Source organism: Zingiber officinale, chromosome 11B, assembly GCF_018446385.1.
Source record: "Zingiber officinale cultivar Zhangliang chromosome 11B, Zo_v1.1, whole genome shotgun sequence".
NCBI classification, from domain to species: Eukaryota; Viridiplantae; Streptophyta; class Magnoliopsida; order Zingiberales; family Zingiberaceae; genus Zingiber; species Zingiber officinale.
In genome coordinates this window covers 29,180,837-29,199,731 of record NC_056007.1, presented here as the reverse complement: position 1 = coordinate 29,199,731, position 18,895 = coordinate 29,180,837, and the positions used below count along the sequence as shown (strand labels likewise).

Sequence of the window (18,895 nt, the reverse complement as noted above, 5' to 3'; positions counted from 1 at the left end):
AAATATATTAATAAAAAATAAAAAACAATTAACTTAAATAGGCGATGCTCACAATGTTAGACACGGTGATTTTTTTATTTATTTTTATTTTTTTAAACTCCCGGTTATGTCAATAAAATTTTACCTTTTAAGGTTTAGGAGTTAAGTTATAGTATTAAGAAAAAAAAATTCAAACTGAAAAAAAATTTTAGGTGCTCACAAGTGTGTAGGATAAGATGTATAGGATAACACTTAGCTTCTAGCTTGAAAAAGTGCATAGGGGAAGTAATTAATTTTTTTGTCTCATAAATTGGATTCGCATACTTCACTGTGTAGATTGATAAGCAAATCTAGTAGAAGCAAGTAAGCCTACTAATTACAATGCTATATTACTTAAAAACTAATGTTCCAATTAACCCAAAGGCACAAGAAAGCAGATGAAAAATGCAAACGATGAATACTATGAAAAACATCAACTTAAACAGATAAATGTCAACAATCAGCAGTTTGTCATGTGCTTGCTTTAGCAAAAAAAGAGGAACAATTTTGTTGCCTTGGGAGATAGTGATATTTTCTAACTATACCTGTGTATTTGCCTGGCCAAAGCTTGATGGATCCAAACATATATCGACTCCTCCAATATGTTCCCAGAAATCCCGTTCCCCCAAAAGATGTCTCCATCGGTTTCCAAAGATTGTCTACATGTAATGGGCACTTTAGTTAGGTGAAAATACTGACAATTAACTAAACAGTTTTCACGAGAGGTTCAAAAAATTGTGCTGACTAGATGTATTGATTTAAAAAGTCTTGTGTGATATGGTTTATCTGTTATCGATCAAACCATCAAAGGGCATTGACTTCAACTACGGAACTTCACTGAAGTAAATCAATAGTACCTTTAATAAATAGAAGATATTGATAACCGAAGAAATATATGTGGTTAACATATGTGCGTAGGACTCTTTCAAGTTACTCCTTCAAAACATATAAAATTTAAACTCAGGGTTGAAGGAAATTTGGCACTAACTAAACCAAAATAAAGGTAGGTGAAAATCTCATATCATTAAAATGAATGGAGCTAACTATGTTGGTAAGTTAAGTGATTGATTCTTGGATGATGTCAAGTAAATGTTAGACTGTTTATAGCTTCTGCAAAAAATCATTGATACACTTGCAAGGAAATAAAGACTTGCAAGTAGGTGTCATAATATTTAACATGATCCAATAACATGACACGATTCAACTCAACAGGAAACACTATTTACCCAACAGTGATAGTGTTTTATTCTGAAAATTAAATTAGATTTTGATTTGGACGCCGAGGTGGATGCCTTTGTTAGATGCCGCTATAGTTGGAAGTAAATTAGTTACTGCCTAATTAACTACTGCTATAGTAAAAATAAATTAGCTATTGCCTAATTAATAGAAAATAAATAATGACCTAATTTAACTATTGCTATAGTAGAAACAAATAATGACCTAATTAGCTTTTCAATTTTTGATTCCTTGTTTCCTTTATGGGTTAGTCTTTCCTTAATCGTGTCATGTTTGACTCCTTATATAAGCAGTGTTATTATTAATAAAGAGGAGGAAGAAAAATCGAGTAATTGGACCCCGTCTAGGACGAGTCTTTTTCCCCCTCCCAACCCTCTTACGTGTTGCATGACCAATTACGAATCTGGATCTCAACCTGTGACTCGATCCTGCACTCAGGACCATAACAACTTGGTATCAGAGCCGATCATGGGTGGCACGAATCCTATCACATCCAAACTCGATGCCTTCATGGAAAGATTGATCTCGCAACAGCAAGTTTTCATGCAGCAGATCACCTTCCGCCAATGAGGACTAGAGGAGCAAACCAAGTTATCACGTACTGTTCAAGAGACAAGACGACAGCCGATGCCCACCGCAAACAACCCTACTAGCATGGAGTGTAGCCCTTCTAAAGCCTCAGAGATCAGATCTGAACCACCAATTAGTGGCACCCTGGTTCTGCGGTACTAGAAGATGGAGTTCCCCACCTATTCTGGAGAAGGGGATCCACTGGGTTGTATTAAAAGATGCGCAAAAATTCTTTGCCAGCCAAAGGACCACAGAAATCGACAAGGTTTGCCTTGCTGGCTTCCACATGGTAGGGGGAAGCCCAACTTTGGTTTGATCAGATGGAACAAAAGAGCCAGATATGACTTGAAAGCACTTCAAAAATCATTGTCATATCCACTTTGGGGCCGCCTATGAGCAACAAGAGAGCTAGCAAATCTGAAGCATATAGACTCGGTAGAAGACTACTAGCGGCAGTTCCAGTCTCACCTCGCCCAGACCTCGGACCTCCGACCACAACAACATGACTTGTTAGTCGAAGATCTCCATATCGACATCGAACTATAGAAGCCTGAAAACCTAGGCATTGCAATAAATATGGTTAGGGCATTAGAACGGAAGCAATGCTTCCATCAAGGAGAGGGGTTGCTGCGTACGAATTGGAGCGGGACCACAACCAAGCTCAACACCAGCAGTGGAGGCCCTCCTTTAGCGAAAGACCAAGACAACGGGGGACATCAGTAAGGAGACTCCACCTGCTTCATTCTTCAAGCGTCTAACCCACGCCGAGATGGCAGAATAGAGAGTCAAGGGCCTCTGTTATAACTGTGATGAGTCTTACTCCATAGGTCAAAAGTATAAATGTCTGTTTTGGATTGAAGTGTCAGGGAAGGTGAGGAAGAGGGGGAAGTGGATTCGGAAATTTTCCTCCATGCTATTAATGGTATTATACCCTGCTTTCGAGCTTGAGGACAAGCTCAACATCGAGGAGGGGAGTGATGATGTAGACGCCGAGGTGGATGTCTTTGTTGGACGCCACTATAGTTAGAAGCAAATTAGCTATTGCTATAGTAAAAATAAATTAGCTATTGTCTAATTAGTAGAAAATAAATAATGCCTAATTTAACCACTGCTATAGTAGAAACAAATAATGGCCTAATTAGCTTTTCTATTTTTGATTCCTTGGTTCCTTTATGGATTGGTCTTTCCTGAATCATGTCATGTTTAACTCCTTATATACAACAACAACAACCAAGCTTTTTCCCACTAGGTGGGGTTAGCTATATGAATCCTTTTACGTGAGCTCTATATCCTACTATATCATCATTTATATTTAAATAAATTTTATCTTGTTTTATTATTGCTAACCAAGTCTTTTTTGGTCTTCCTCTTTCTCGTTTGATATGCATGTTTATCATAGTTTCACATCGCCTAACTGGAACATTTATTGGTTGTCTAAATACATGTCCGTAAGACATCTCTCTTAATCCCTCCATCGTTTTGCAAAAATAATCCTAAATATTTACATCTCTCGGTTCCGGGCAACTCGTCATCTCCTATCTTAACAATTGTTTCATTACTTTTAATATTGCTAAACTTAAATTTCATATATTCTGTCTTTAATTTACTAATTTTAAAATCTTTCCCTTCTAATATTTCCCTCCAAGATTCTAGTTTAACATTTACTCCTTCACGTGTTTCATCTACCAAAATAATATCATCTGCAAACAACATGCACCATGTTTAACTCCTTATATAAGGAGTGTTATTATTAATAAAGAGGAAGAAAAAAAATTGACTAATTAAACTCTGACGAGTCTTTTTCCTCTCCCTCTCCCTTTATGTGTTGTATGACCTGTGACTCGATCCTGCACTCGGGACCATAACATATTTAAATTGATATTAAGGGAGATTATTAGAATTCATTGGAATTAAATTAGTTTCGTTTTGCTGAACCGAATGTTTTGAAAACTAATTTAGTGGTGTTATCTTAGTTTTGGGATTAATCATATGTCGAATTTATTGATTGGTATTGTGTTTGGGTGGAAATTGATTTAATGTCATTTTGCACTAGAAGAGATATTAAATCATATTTAAATCAAGTGTTTCATGGCTGAACCAGTGGTTAACAAGTTTGAACCATTTAGTTTTTTTAGAAAAATTTATAGATGGCAAAGGAGGGTTCCACCATGTTAATATTACTACTAGTAAAGGAAAAGAATAAATTCCTCCATAATCCTAGCATCTTGGCTTGATCTGCTGCTACCAAACAAAATTAAGACAACTTATGACTCATACTGCCAGACAAAACTCCTGTCAAACCTTTTAAGTTACATCCCATAAATCGCTATAACTACCTAAACTATTTAAGTTACTACAAAATTTACCATAACTGCTTAGTTGACCAAATTTTTTGGATTAGGATTAAGGATATTTTATATATCCTATTATTTCCCCCTCCCTTATTCCTGAGAGAAACCACGACTCCCTTCTAACGCAGTCAAGAATTTAATCCTATTAAAAGTTGTTTAAATCATTAATTTTTATAATTTGTTGGAACTTTTTAAAAAAGTTGTCTAGTTTTTCCGAAAAATTGTTAGGTTTTTATTAGAAAAATTAGGTTTTTATTAGAAAAGTTTATTATTTTATAAAGAATAAGTTGTATTATCAAACTATAAAAGGGGTTAGGATCCTATATATTGGACAAGTTTTGGACTTAATACAATTTTCAATTTCCTTTTCTTTAGGTGAGAATCAATAACTTTTCTCTAGGTAAGAATCATATCTTTATTCACCTCTTGTATTATATCAAACGGTATCAAAGCCGAATTTTGTGTTCAATAATTTTTCATCCATCTTCATCATCATTGTTTCTCCCCACCATCACTTCTCGTTCCTCACCCACTGTCATCTCCATCTCTATCATCCTTTCATTCACACTGTTATAATACATCACACCCTATTTCCTCTCCGTACAATCATTATTCCTCTTTTTACTATTAATTTGTCAACCAGATAATGCAGTCAAGAATTAAATTTTTCCTAAAAGTTGTCTAAGTCGTTAATTTTTATAATTTGTCAAAACTTTTTAAAAGGATCATGTCATGAAATTAGGATTTTGTTAGAAAAGTTTATTATTTTATAAAGAATATGTCATGTCATCAAACTACAAAAAGAGTTAGGATCTCATGTAATAGACAATTTTGTGAGTTAATACAATTTACAATTTCCTTTTCTTTGGGTGACAATCAATAACTTTTCTCTAGGTGAGGATCGTATCTTTATCCTATTAAAATGTTGCGCCAATTGGTATCAAAGTTTTCCTGTGTGGGGATCGTATCTTTATAATTTCGTTGTACTTTGTCAATTTTCATTACATACCATCCATCTTCCTTATTATTCTTTTTTCCCCACCATACATTTTTTTTTACCTCTACCATCATTATCCCCATCTACATCATACTTTCACATACTATTATTGTTAAATACACTCTGTTCCTTCTTCACACAATTTTTGTTCCTTTTTTTCGCTATTAATTCACCCACCACAACCTCATCATCGAGTTGTGTTTCTCCATTTTCTTCATTACCACTTTTTATCGTGATTTCCCTCTCTCATCATCATCACCTTCCAATATTGTTGGTTTCATTATCTTTATTTCCTCACAACAACCACCTATAATATAGGAGATCACAAGCAAAGGAGATCGAGTTTGCTTGTTAGCTTCATAGTACAACAACATCAACGAAGCTTGCATCATCTCAGTATAAAAGATTTCCTCTTTTTGAATATTGACTTATGTCTATTTAGTTGATAATTTTAAATAACTCTTATTTAATTATTTTTCTCATAATTTCATACATATTATCACATCATTAATAAAAAATTTAAAAAATCATATCTAATTTAATCATCTATAAAAAAATTATCATCATTCATAAAAAAAAATATCATCATTAATATTTTTTTACTTGCACTTAATTTAATTAGTATCCATCATGTTTACTTGCATTATCAATATTTATGTTGATATGATAAGAAAAAACACCATAACTACCACCAGATATATATGAGATTTAGATTTTAGAAATGTGAAATAACCAAATTATATTCATGTGAATAACGAACTTAATGACTATAATGGTTATTCTTCAAATAATATTCAAGTTGGGAATGACATATATACAGGATCATAATCACATCGTCTTAGACATGTCTAAAGAAGAGTAATTATTTTTACAAACCACGTGTTAGGACATATGCCCTATATGAGATGGAACTAGGAACCCTAATGTATTTCTTAATTAGTTAGGTGACATTGAAAATTATTTTGACCAACATAATTTTACCTCTAACAAACGAGTACGATTTGCCAAATTCACACTCATTGGATGCTAAAACTTAGTGGAGATCTGTCCAGAGTGAACAAGAACCTAGTATATATTAGCATGAAATGAAAAAACAATTGGTGAAAAGATATCTCCAAGCAAACTTAAACAGAATCTTCCTTGAGTCCATTTTCAATGTCATCAACCGAAGAGTTGGGGTTGATAAATCTTTTAATAACTTAACCTCAATAAAACATGTCTCTGATGACAATCTAGAAGAGCGCTCCGATGGCACTTTAAACAATTCCCTTAATAATGCAATCTTAGAAAAATTTCTTATTGACTTGACCTGACTTCTTTAGAGACTAATTGACTTGATAGTACCCAAAACTTGGACTCAAAAATTCATTCATGTTATCAAAATAAGTCAAATGAAGAAACTAAAGAGAACAAACATCATGATCTAGTAATGCAAGACAATAATTTAAAAATTTACAAATCACTTGGCATGAGTCCTTCCATCTACTTTATTTGCTGATAGTGCTATAATGATTGTTTATTTAACTTTTCGACTTATTTAAATACGAGTTCAATTTTTAATTTGGAGGATATGCTAATTTACTGGAGACGTATGAGTATTCGTCTTCGTATATTGATTTTGTTACAGGTTCTACGAAATCATCCTTATTGTTATCACCTTCACATTACATAATTTCAACAAAGACGGACAAAAGTCATACAACAAACTCAGATGTTTCCTTACACAATGGAAAGGACAATCAAAAAAACTATCTCAAAGTCAAAATATAAACAATGTAACAAAGTGCATCTATTTCTTTCTCATTGGAAAGGGAGTCCAAAGAACAGAATTAATGAAGAAATACTACCAAACACAGTTACCGAAGCAATTATTCCCTATACTTGGAAAATGCAATACAAGAAGAAAAAGTCTCCGTATGTTGGGAGATGTTCAAGTATTCATCTCCGTATGTTGATTCTGTTACTGGTTTTGTAGAAAAATCATTATCGTTATCACCTTCAAATCACATAAATTCAACTAAGATATGGACATTATTCTTGTTATACAACAAACTCAGATATTTCTTTACTAACTGGAAAGGACAATCAAAAGGGAATATCACAAAGTCAAAATGCAAAAAAGAGAAACAAAGTACATCTATTTCTCATTGGAAGGGACATCCAAAGAACAAAATCAATGAAGAAACACTGCTAGATGGCATTACCAAATCAATTGTTCCCTATTCTTGAAAAAGACAATCTAAGAAAAAAAGTCAACTTGAGTCAAGTTCTCCTTCGTAGGGAGAATAATACAAACAAAGAAATACAGTGGCATCAAAGACAAAGATTGAAGAAATAAATCAACATCTGCCTAATTTTGCTAAAAAGGCACTTCCACTTCACAACTATTTCATCACCCCTACTTAACCAAATAAGGAAACACATTATATCAAAAAGACAATAATTGAAGAAATAAGCCAATAACTATTTGATTCGTCTAAAGAGGCACCTTTGTTTTACCAAGAGGCTCCACCTTCCCACTTGACAAAGTTATGTTCTCTTCAGTTGAGAAGAATAGTGTAGTGAAGAATTTAATCCAATTAATAGTTGTCTAAATCATTAATTTTTATATTTTGTTGAGACTTTTAAAAAAGGTTGTTTATTTTTTTTACAAAAGTTTTTAGGTTTTTATTAGAAAAATTAGGGTTTTTAGAAAATATTATTTTATAAAGAATAGGTTGTTATCAAACTATAAAAGGGGGTTAGGATCTCATGTATTTGATAAGTTTTTGAGTTAATACAATTTTCAATTTCCTTTTCTCTAGGTAGGAATCGATAACTTTCCTCTAGGTGAAAATCATATCTCTATTCTGCATCACCTTCCCTTTTCCTATTGAGTATAGCACCCTCCCTCTTGTAGATAGAACAACTCAAAGCTCTTCTCTTGATCCAATTGTTAAATCCTCCTTCCTATAAGTTTCTCTCTATCCCTTCTCGATCGTGCTGGTGAAAGGTTCAAAATTTTGAGTCATGCCGAAATTTTGGTCTTTACGATACAGTTTCGGTATCGTGTCGATGTTTCGATATAAGGTGCCAATAATGGCTTGGAGTTGAAGAAGGAGATATATCTGTACTGAGCATGGCTTTAAATCTTGTACCATTTAGGACGAAACGGTTAAAACATATCATTTAGGTAAATTAACAAAACTTATGCCACTTAGTACAAACAATGAATACTTTTCTTTGCTTCATTTCCTTCCTCTTTTGGAGTGTTGACACGATATTAGAAAAATTTCTTTCTAGTTAAAAATCAAAATTATGGCACGAATTGAGATTTTAAACCTTGGTGTCGAGTGATATCGAATTTCGGTGATTTACAAGAATGATACATTTTTCACCCGACGCGATAAAAGATTTTAAACCATGCCCGTGACCCATTGGTAAGCGTCACCCTAACCTTATACAACTACCACCTGCACTTTGTTTAACGTCTTCGCTTAGGAGTTAGAAGAAAACCTTGAGAGCATCAATCACTCAACCTCCATTTATTGTAGCTGATATAGTTGCAATCGACATCGACACTACCTATAGCTGTTGTTATGGTTTAAAATCTCGATCCGTGCTGAGATTTTGATCCTAGACCGGAATAATACGATTTTGATAACATATTACCGATATGGTTTCGGTGCTTTTTAAATATAAAATGTATTAATTAAAAAGTAAAAATTTAATGTAAATATTAAAAATACAAAAAAATTAAAAAGAAAAATATGAGATCATGATGTTTTTATATGATAAATAAATAAATAAAATATTATGCATTTTTTTAAATTAAAGTATATATATATATATATGTTAAATTAATGAAATAATTTTATTAGGGTTTGATTAAGTCAGATTATCCTATTTATAGTTAGAAGTTGATTAAAAATATTAACCTAAATTAAATTTAGATCATCCGCACCAGCTCGCGGCGGCCTTCGTGACTTCACGAAATTCTCCATGGACCCACGGTGCCTCCGCGAGCCCACAATGCCCCATGAGCCTCCAGTGTCGGGAGGCTAGCAGAACAGTAAATTTCGCTTATTTCACCTAGCAGAACAGTAAAGATTTTAAACTTAGTAGATTAAAAACAGAATATATGGAATTTAAGTTTAGCAATATTAGAAGCAATGAGACAATTATTAAGATAGGAGAGAACGAGTTGCCCGGAACTGAAAGATTTAGATATTTATGATCATTTTTGTAAAACGATGGAGGAATTGAGAGAGATGTCTTCCATAGAATACAAGCAGGATGGGTGAAATAGAAGTACCTCTTAAACTTAAAGATAAGTTCTATAAAATCGCAGTTAGACCTGTTATGTTATATGGAACTGAATGTTGGGTTATGACTCGAGCACATGAGCAGAAGATGAGAGTTGTAGAGATGAGGATGTTAAGGTGGATGTGTGGACATACGAGGATGGGCAAAATAAGAAACGAGAGCATTAGAGAAAAAGTCAGAGTTGCATCTATTGAGAAAAAACTCCAATAGACGTTTAAGATGGTACGGACATGTACTTAGACAACCAATAAATGCTCCAGTTAGGCGATGTGAAACTATGATAAACATGTATATCAAACGAGAAAGAGGTAAACCAAAAAAGACTTGGTTAGTAACAATAAAACAAGATAAAATTTATTTAAATATAGATGATGATACAGTAGGAGATAGAGCTCACGTAAAAGGATTCATATAGCTAACCACACCTAGTGAGAAAAGACTTGGTTGTTGTTGTTTTTGTTGTTGTCGTCACCTAGCAAGGAACGAAATTTAGCTTTTGTGAGTCAAACCTTGTGCTGCCTCTCCTATAGTCTGTCATAACCTAAAGATCAAGAAACAATTTTTACACTTCTGAGCTATTCAATTGATGCCTCCCTATGCCTTTGTTGGCAACTTGGGAAGCCTTTACCGGCCATACTCTACCAATGCCACAATCACAACCTATATTCCAGTAATTGACTTCAAGCAGGGCTTGACACATACACACAACACCAATACATAAATGGATGACACAAATTGACCTATTTATAAAATAAATTACTTTTAAAAAGCTTAAACAACTTGTTATGTCATTTAACTCAATTATTTAGAGTTTGAATATTAAATTTAATGTTATTTCATATAGTTTTACATTGTCCCAAATAACACAACAATATGACATGATTAATATGACATACTAATCCAAACCACAACAATCATAAAGGCAATAAAGTTCCATATATACAATTGACATACATTGTTCATTGATGTCTGAAAGTTGACCCATATGGAGTGGATTAGATGACTGTTACTTCTGGCTCCACCCTGTCTCCATAAAAACTGTAACCAAATACAACTTGAGAAAATAGTTGGAGCTGTAAAAAATTTCAAAAACAAATAATTAAGCAAAATAAGCACCATTCTACGAAGCTATTGCGCAAGAACTTCAGTAAACAAGAGAACTTACATTGGAAAGTGAATTCAACTTTTCCTGATTCCCTGAATGTTCGTTTCTTGAGTTCCAAACAAGTGAAATTTGTACTTGACCTAGAAAAGGAGTAGGGCATACATTTCCTATTTCTGGTGATAAAGCACGAAGTATGTTGCTAATATTAAATGACACTAACCTTTTAGATATCGGTCTTGAACTGGGAGAGATGTGTTATATGTGGTTATAGCCATCTAAAATACCAGTATTTGTAAGCTATAGAAGAAGGATATACCAGTATTCATATGCATACAAGAAGGATAGATGAGAGTTGAGAGTATGTGTCAAACTTCTGAGACTCTGTTCCATATTATTGTCATATGACACCAAAAACATATCAAATGCGTCAACATACTCAAAGAGAATTAACAAGATAAAAACATCTTGAACCCATATAATATCTGTGATTGACACCATGAAAGTAACTTATAAACCATGTCCTTGTATTCTTGCTGAAAACCATGAAAGCAGAAAAATTGCAACTGTACACTACTGTGCACTATTTCCTTCTTTGCCTCATGTCTTATCAACAATACTCAACCCCCTATTATGTATTTTATCTCTCTTTCAATTTTTATACAACTTTATACAAAGAATATAAACAAATGAACTGCATCTATTTAGGGATGTCTACATGGAACTTATTCCATTATTGAAAGCCACATAAGACAATTGCTACTAATATCTAGATCTTTTTAAATCACTTTTAAACTATGTTTTAAACAGAGTTTTGTCTCCAACTATTCCCTCACCTCTTCAAGAGTAGTGGATACAAATTGAATAATGATATAATTCATTAATTGTTTGTTAATATATATGTTCATGCCATCTTAATATATTTTTTTCATTTCATCATCTATTGGAGCTACATTCAATTTATCAGATAATATTTTTTTTTATTTACTTTCTCACAAGCTCATGCATCTCACCATAGCATCTCTTTCCCTAAATGAACATACAATGGCCCATAAAGTATATCTAGTTGAAACAGTCTTATAAAATTTACATTTTACAAGGCTAGCCATTCCCCAATCTTAAGTCATACCAAAGCTTTTTGACCAAGGAAAATATACTGATTGTACAAGAATATAAACATTCCTCTTAATTTCAAACACACAACCTTTGTCTTATACATGATACCTTTGACAATATCTCAATAATATCCATGGTAATTAGAAGAAAAATTAATGTTTTGTACTTGTAAGAGATAAAATGGGTAGGGGAAGAAAGCAAAGATGATAGAGAACTTAAGTTTTTAAGTTATAGTACATAAGAAAGAGTAAAACGAAAAATGAAGTATGTATTATTGTGCATAATTCGTTAAGAGACAAAAGAGTAGTTAGAAAGGAAGATAGGATTATATCTCTCAATATAGTGGTAGCAAAAAAAACTATAAGTAAGATTAGATGAAGATACCAAATATTCTAAGAAGACCTAAATGAGATAGTATAAAAAATTTAGACAAACACTATGATTTTAATAGGAGATCTAAATGGGAATATAGAAATGAGCTCTAAATCGATATGCAAGTAAAAAATAAGAAATATGATAGAGCATATGGGGTCATGATTTTGAACCCAAAAATAAAAAAGAAAAAGTTATATTGACTTTTGTTGTGAGAGCGTGTGAACTTATAATAGATAATACACTTTTCAAAAAGAGAGAAGAACACATGATTACATTCAAAAGTAGGAACAATAAGTCACAAATTGACTTTCTTACTGAATAGGGATAAACAAATTTATAAAGATTGCAATGTCATCCCTAGAGAAAACTTAACCCTCTAACATAGGTTAGTGGTGTATAATGCATGCTTCAGACAGTATTAGTAGAAGGAAAACATACATAGCTCCTAGGATCAAGTGGCGAAAGTTAAAGGATGAGAAACAAAGTATCTTTTAAAGAGAGCATAGGAGCATAGCTATTAGAAGAAATATATGACAACTCAACTAAGTTTAAAATGGTGGCCAAGAGCGTACTTGTTGAATCAAGAGAACGGATACCGCCAAATAAAGAATCTTAGTAGTGAAATAAGGAATTACTAAAGAAAATGAAGGAAAAAACAAACTGCCTATAAGTTACTGATACACTTGTAAGAACGAAGAAAATTTAAAAAAATATACAGTCACCAAGAAGCCATGAGTGAAGCCAAGAATGATGTTTGTGAAGGCTTGTATCGACAAATTGATACAAAAGAAGGGGAAAGGATATTTATAGAATAGCTAAAACATGAAAGAAGAAAATAAGGGATCTTACCCAAATAAGATATATTAAAGATGAATTGAATATGATATTAGTGAAGGATGAGGAAATAAAAAAATAATGAAAAAATATTTTCATCAACTTTTTAATGAAGATTTAAACGATCAATCTAGCTTAGGTAATTTAAGTAGATTGGAGGAGTATAGAAATTCAAATTCTTATTGTAGAATTTAAACTTTAGAAGTAAAATAGGTTTGCCTAGGGAAGCATGGTATTGAATGACTTACGAAATTATTCAACTTGATATTGAAAAAAATAAATCTACTCAATAGAGAGTAAGTATTCTTATCATCCTATACAAAAACAAAGGAGACAGAAAATTGTGCGAATTATAGAAACATTAAACTAATGAGTCATATCATAAGATTTTGAGAAAGAGTGATAGCAAAAAGGTTAAGAGACCAAGATGATTGAAAATGAATTAAAATTCATGCTTAAAAGGTCGACGATGGAAGTTATACATCTTCATTTTCTCATACAACTGATTGAAAAATATCGAGAAAAGAAACAAGACTTGCACATGATATTTATTGATTTAAAAAACCTTATGACAAAGTCCCCAGAAAAATTATCTGAAGAATTTTAGGAAAAAAAGTATTAGCGCAGTATATCTCGAAATAATTAAAGATATGTATGAGGATATAACAGTAAAAATAAGACTACAAGTGAATTAATTGAAATGTTTATGTAAAACAGAGATAAAAAAGAATTCCTTACACTTTAGTAAAAAAGTGAGATATATTTATATACAAAATAAGGATTCATTTTAGAAAACTATAATTAGGTTAATTAACCTAATTGACAAAAATATACTAACTAATATATACCGATAATATAGTAACTAATATATACATATATGGTAAATAATATATTCAAATAATACTCTCCCACAAGTTGGAGCATTTGTTACAAAGATAATCAACCCGAACCTCGTTTAAAGCTTTTGTGAAAATGTCCCCGAGTTGTTCTCCAGTCTTCACATATCGTATAGAAATCAAGTTTTGTTGAATTTTCTGATGAACAAAATGACAATCGATTTCAATGTGCTTGGTTCGCCCATGAAACATTAGATTCGATGCAATATGAAGATTAGCTTGGTTATCACACTACAATTTAGCTAGTATTGAAATTTCATAATTCACTCAAGAGTTGATATATCTACATTATCTCGTACAAAGACTATCATAGCCCTATATTCTGACTCTGCACTAGATCGTGACACAACATTTTACTTCTTACTTTTCCATGAGACTAAATTTCTTCCAACAAAGATACAATAACCTGAAGTAGAACTTCTATCCATTTTGGAACCTACCCAATCTGCATCTGAAAAACATTCAATATGAGTGTGCCCATGATTTTTATATATGATACCCATTCAGGTGCTCCCTTCAAGTAACACAAAATTTGCTCTGATGCTGTCCAATAATGAACGGTTAGAGATGAGATAAACTGATGACAACACTAATCGAATATGCAATATCTAGACGAGTCACGATAAAATAATTTAACTTCCCAACCAACCTTCGATATCTCTCAGGATATTTAAATAGTTCCCCATCTCCTGTGAGTTACATGTTCTAAGTTATTGAAGTACTACAAGGCTTTGCCCCAAATTTTCCTGTCTTAGCTAAAAAGTCAGTAACATATTTTCTCTAAGATAGAAATATACCTTTTCTACTCCTTATAACTTCAACACTCAAGAAATACTTTAGCACCCCAAGTCTTTCGTATAAAACTGAGTATGAATGAAAGATTTATGAAATGAGATTTCCATAGTATCACTTCTAGTGATAACAATATCATCTATAAATACAACTAATAGAATGATACCAGCTCCTGATTGCTTGTAGAACATAGAATGATCAGACTTGCTTTTCATCATACCAAATTTTTCAACAACCTAACTAAATTTTTTAAACCAAGCACGAGAACTCTATTTCAAACAATACAAAAATTTTTGAAGACGGCAAACTTGCCTTGACTCCCCCTTAGCAACAAAACTAGGAGGTTGCTCCACATACACCTCTTTTCTGAAGATTACTATAAAGCAAAGCATTCTTGATATCAAATTGATGTAAAGGCTAATAATGAGTTAAACAATCGAACATATGTCAACTTTGTAACAGGAGAAAAAGTGTCAGAATAATCCACCCCATAAATCTGAGCATAGCCTTTAGCGACAAGACGGGCTTTTAATCTAGCAACTAACCCATCTGGATTGACTTTAACTGTAAATATCCATTTGCATCAAATAGCCCATTTCCCAAAAGGTAGATCGATCAAGTCTCAAGTACCATTGTCATGTAAAACGTTCATCTCCTCTATCATTGTATCTTTCCGACTACGATGAGATATAGCCTCATGCACAGTCTTAGGAATAAAGATAGAGTCAAGTGAAACAATAAAAGAACAAGAGAAAGACGACAAGCCATTATAATAAACAAAAGAAGTAGGATAAGTACACTGGTGTTTACCTTTGCGTAACGCAATAGGAAGAATATCACTTGAGACTGGATATGATGACAAAATAGTAGGTGAATGACATGAATCTAGAGGGTGACGCCTGGAATAGATTTGAATAATAAGAGGCTTAACAGGAGCCAATTCTAGGATAGGTGCAGAGGATATGATAGAATACACCAACAAATCATCATCCTCCCTTTGACAAGTCGTAATAAGCGAGGACAGGAAATAAAGTGTCTCCCATAAAGTTAACATCAATTGAGACAAGATATTTGTTAATTGTTGAAAAATTAGGAGATCTTGATTGCATAAAAGAAGGAAATAATCTTTAAAAATCAAGAAATAATCTTTGAGATAATGATTGCATAAAATCAGGAAAGAATCTTGGGAAATTAGGAAATAATTGTTGTTAGTAATTTTCATTTCTTATATTTTCTTTCTTTTATTTGTTCCTATTTCAGCACATTGTATTTTCTATTTATTGATGTAATGTCTAGTTGAAAATGAATAATAAAAAAATTTCTCTTCTTCTAATTTTTTTTTCTTCAATCTTTCCGGTTTTCTTCATGGTATCAAAGCCTAAGTTCGATCTAGGGTTTGTTTTTTTTCCATGGCAAATCAATATCCATGGAAGACTGCCTTAACTGGCATCATGAGTAGAGATTCAATGGTTTTTGGAGAAGAAATGGCTGTCAACTCAAATTTAAACCCACCGATATCTTTCAATGGTTCGACAAAGGTATTCTCTAATTCACTCCAAATTAATATTCAGCGTCTTAATGGGAAGAACTACACAGAATGGTCGCATACTGTGCGCCTGGTTTTAGAAGGGAAAGGTAAACTTGAATATGTTACAGGAGAAGTGATAAAACCAGCTAATAGAGACCATATATTTAAAGGCTAGAAATTTGAAAATATGCTCCTTATCACATGGTTAGTCAATTCTATGGAGCCCCCTATCGGAAAGTCATTTATATTCTTACCTACAGCCAAAGAGGTGTGGGAGGAAGCTAGAGATATTTATTCAAATTTGGAGAACTCTTCGTAAATTTTTAGCGTAAAATCAAGGCTATGGCAAGCGAAGCAAGGGGAACGTGATGTGATTTCCTACTACAATGAATTGAGGACATTGTGGCAAGAACTAGATCTATGCTATGATAATATTTGGAATTGTGTTGATGATAGTGTTCATTTTATGAAAATGCAAGAGAATGATCAGGTATTTATTTTCTTGGCGGGACTAAAAAAAGATCTAGATGAAGGGGTCGAATCTTGGGAAAGACATCTCTACCAACAATCCGTGAAGTATTTTCAAAAATCCGAAGAGAAGAAGCTCAACAAATGGTTATGCTTAACAAATCTACCTTAGTCTCTAATAATTCAAGTTTAGAAAGCTCTACCCTTGTTACTAAAGGTTTTCAAGAGGAAGAAAAGAAAGATAGCAAAAGTTTTGGAAAACCATGGTGCGACCATTGTAAACGCCCGTGGCACACGCAAGAAACATGTTGAAAAATCCATAGGAAGCCCAAAAATTGGAAGAAAAAAACTGATGGTGAAGGTCGTGCACTTCAAACTATTATCTCAAATCAAGAGGGGCAATCTATTCCTAGCGTACTTCCTTTCACCAAGGAACAAATGACGAACTGTACAAACTCCTTGAGTCTAAAAAAATCATTCTTATTCAATAGCTTAAAAAGGTAATTGCATGACAACAATCTTCCTTAGCGTCAACTCTAATCGCACCTGGATGACTCAAGTGCAACTGATCATATGACAGGAATGTCAAACTTTTTCTCTTTATATAGACCTTGTGCAAATAACTAAAAAATTAAAATTGCAAATGACTCTCTTTCAGCCATTACAGGAAATGGTTCTATTGTAGTATCACCTATGTTCACTCTATATGAGGTCCTTCATGTTCCAAAGTTATCTTGTAACCTTTTATCTATTAGTAAATTGGTTCATGATCAAAATTATCAAGCTAATTTCTTTTCGTCTCACTGTGTATTCCAGGATTTGACCTCGGGGAGGATGATTAGCAGTGCTAAACAGAGTGGAGGACTCTACTTCCTTGAAGATGGATCTGAATCAAGAAAACAATCTCAACCAAGGGGTTCTTGTTTTGAATCTATTTCTGTTTCAAACAGTAATATTATGTTGTGGCATTTTAGATTAAGACATCCGAGTTTTCGATATTTAAAGCACTTATTTCCTAAATTGTTTCACAATAAAGATCCATCATTGTTTCATTGTGAAGTATGTGATATTCCAAAACACCACCGTATATTCTTCCCTTCACAGCCATACAAGCCATCAAAATCGTTTACCATAATTCACGGTGATGTTTAGGGTCCTAATAAAATAAACACCCCCTCTAATAAGAAATGATTTATCACATTTACTGCTGATCATACTTGACTTTGCTGAGTGTATTTATTAAAGGAAAAAATCAAAAGTTGAACAAATCTTTAAAAAAAATTTCAATATGGTGCAAACTCAATTTCAAACTAACATACAGATTTTTAGAAGTGACAATGGGAAGGAATATTTTAACACGATCTTAGAAAATTTTGAATAGTTTATCATAGTTCGTGTATAGATACACCTCAACAAAATGGTATTGCTGAAAGAAAAAAATAAACACCTCCTAGAGGTAGCCCGGGTATTACTTTTTTCAACCAAGGTACCAAAATATTTGTGGGGTGAAACATTTTAACTGCTTCATATTTAATTAATAGAATATCATCTAAAGTTCTACAATTCAAGATTTCATTCAATACATTTACAACATGTTTTCCTACTGTTCGTATTTCAGCTAATTTACCATTAAAAATATTTAGTTGCACAACTTTTGTTCACGAACATAGGATAACCGGAAAACTTGAGCCAAGGGCAAGAAAATGTGTCTTTGTGGGTTACTCCCCTACGTAAAAAGGTTATAAGTGTAATGATCTGATATCAAAAAAAAATGTGAGAATGGATGTCACATTTTTTAAAACATAACATTTTTTTTAAGGACATTCATCTTCAAGGGGGAGAGTTCAAGGGAAGATTCATTTACTAGCTTTAATGATATATTTTTCTCAAATGATATGTTTAAATTTGAGCCTAATACCTCTGCACAAATAACAAATGGCGAAAAATCATTCTTTGAAACTCCTCTCATAATGAGTGATATTTCTACTGAATCCAGGCCTACATTTGACAATCAAAAAATCTGAGAAACAAAATTATGAAAAACCTAGTACAATGTCACTACATGATATGACAGGTAATAGATTAAAGGAAGGGGAACAAACTTGGAAGAGAATCGTCTACTTGAGAAAGAATCATCAGAAAGGGAAAGATGAATCATCTTTACAACATAGCCATGATTCCGAGCCAAGGGAGATGAAGAATCTTCATCCTAGTACTGATAATCCAAAGTCTGATAGTCAATCTGAGTCTGACATACCAATAGCTCTTCAAAAAGGTGACAAATCTTGTACCAAACATCCTATATCT

The 18,895-nt window shown here is 32.8% G+C and overlaps 1 protein-coding gene across 4 annotated transcripts in view; it reads right to left on the bottom strand.

Annotated features, from left to right (window-relative positions):
* Positions 1-18,895, bottom strand: part of LOC122033614 (uncharacterized RNA methyltransferase pc1998-like) — a 69,855-nt gene that overhangs the window by 17,189 nt on the left and 33,771 nt on the right. For all 4 annotated transcript variants that reach the window (XM_042592675.1, XM_042592674.1, XM_042592676.1 and 1 more), the window contains exons 6-9: positions 10,803-10,857; positions 10,643-10,722; positions 10,432-10,515; positions 564-677 (exon numbers count right to left, since the gene is read on the bottom strand). In XM_042592675.1, the coding sequence (XP_042448609.1) occupies positions 564-677; positions 10,432-10,515; positions 10,643-10,722; positions 10,803-10,857 (333 nt within the window). The remainder of the gene's footprint in view (positions 1-563; positions 678-10,431; positions 10,516-10,642; positions 10,723-10,802; positions 10,858-18,895) is intronic.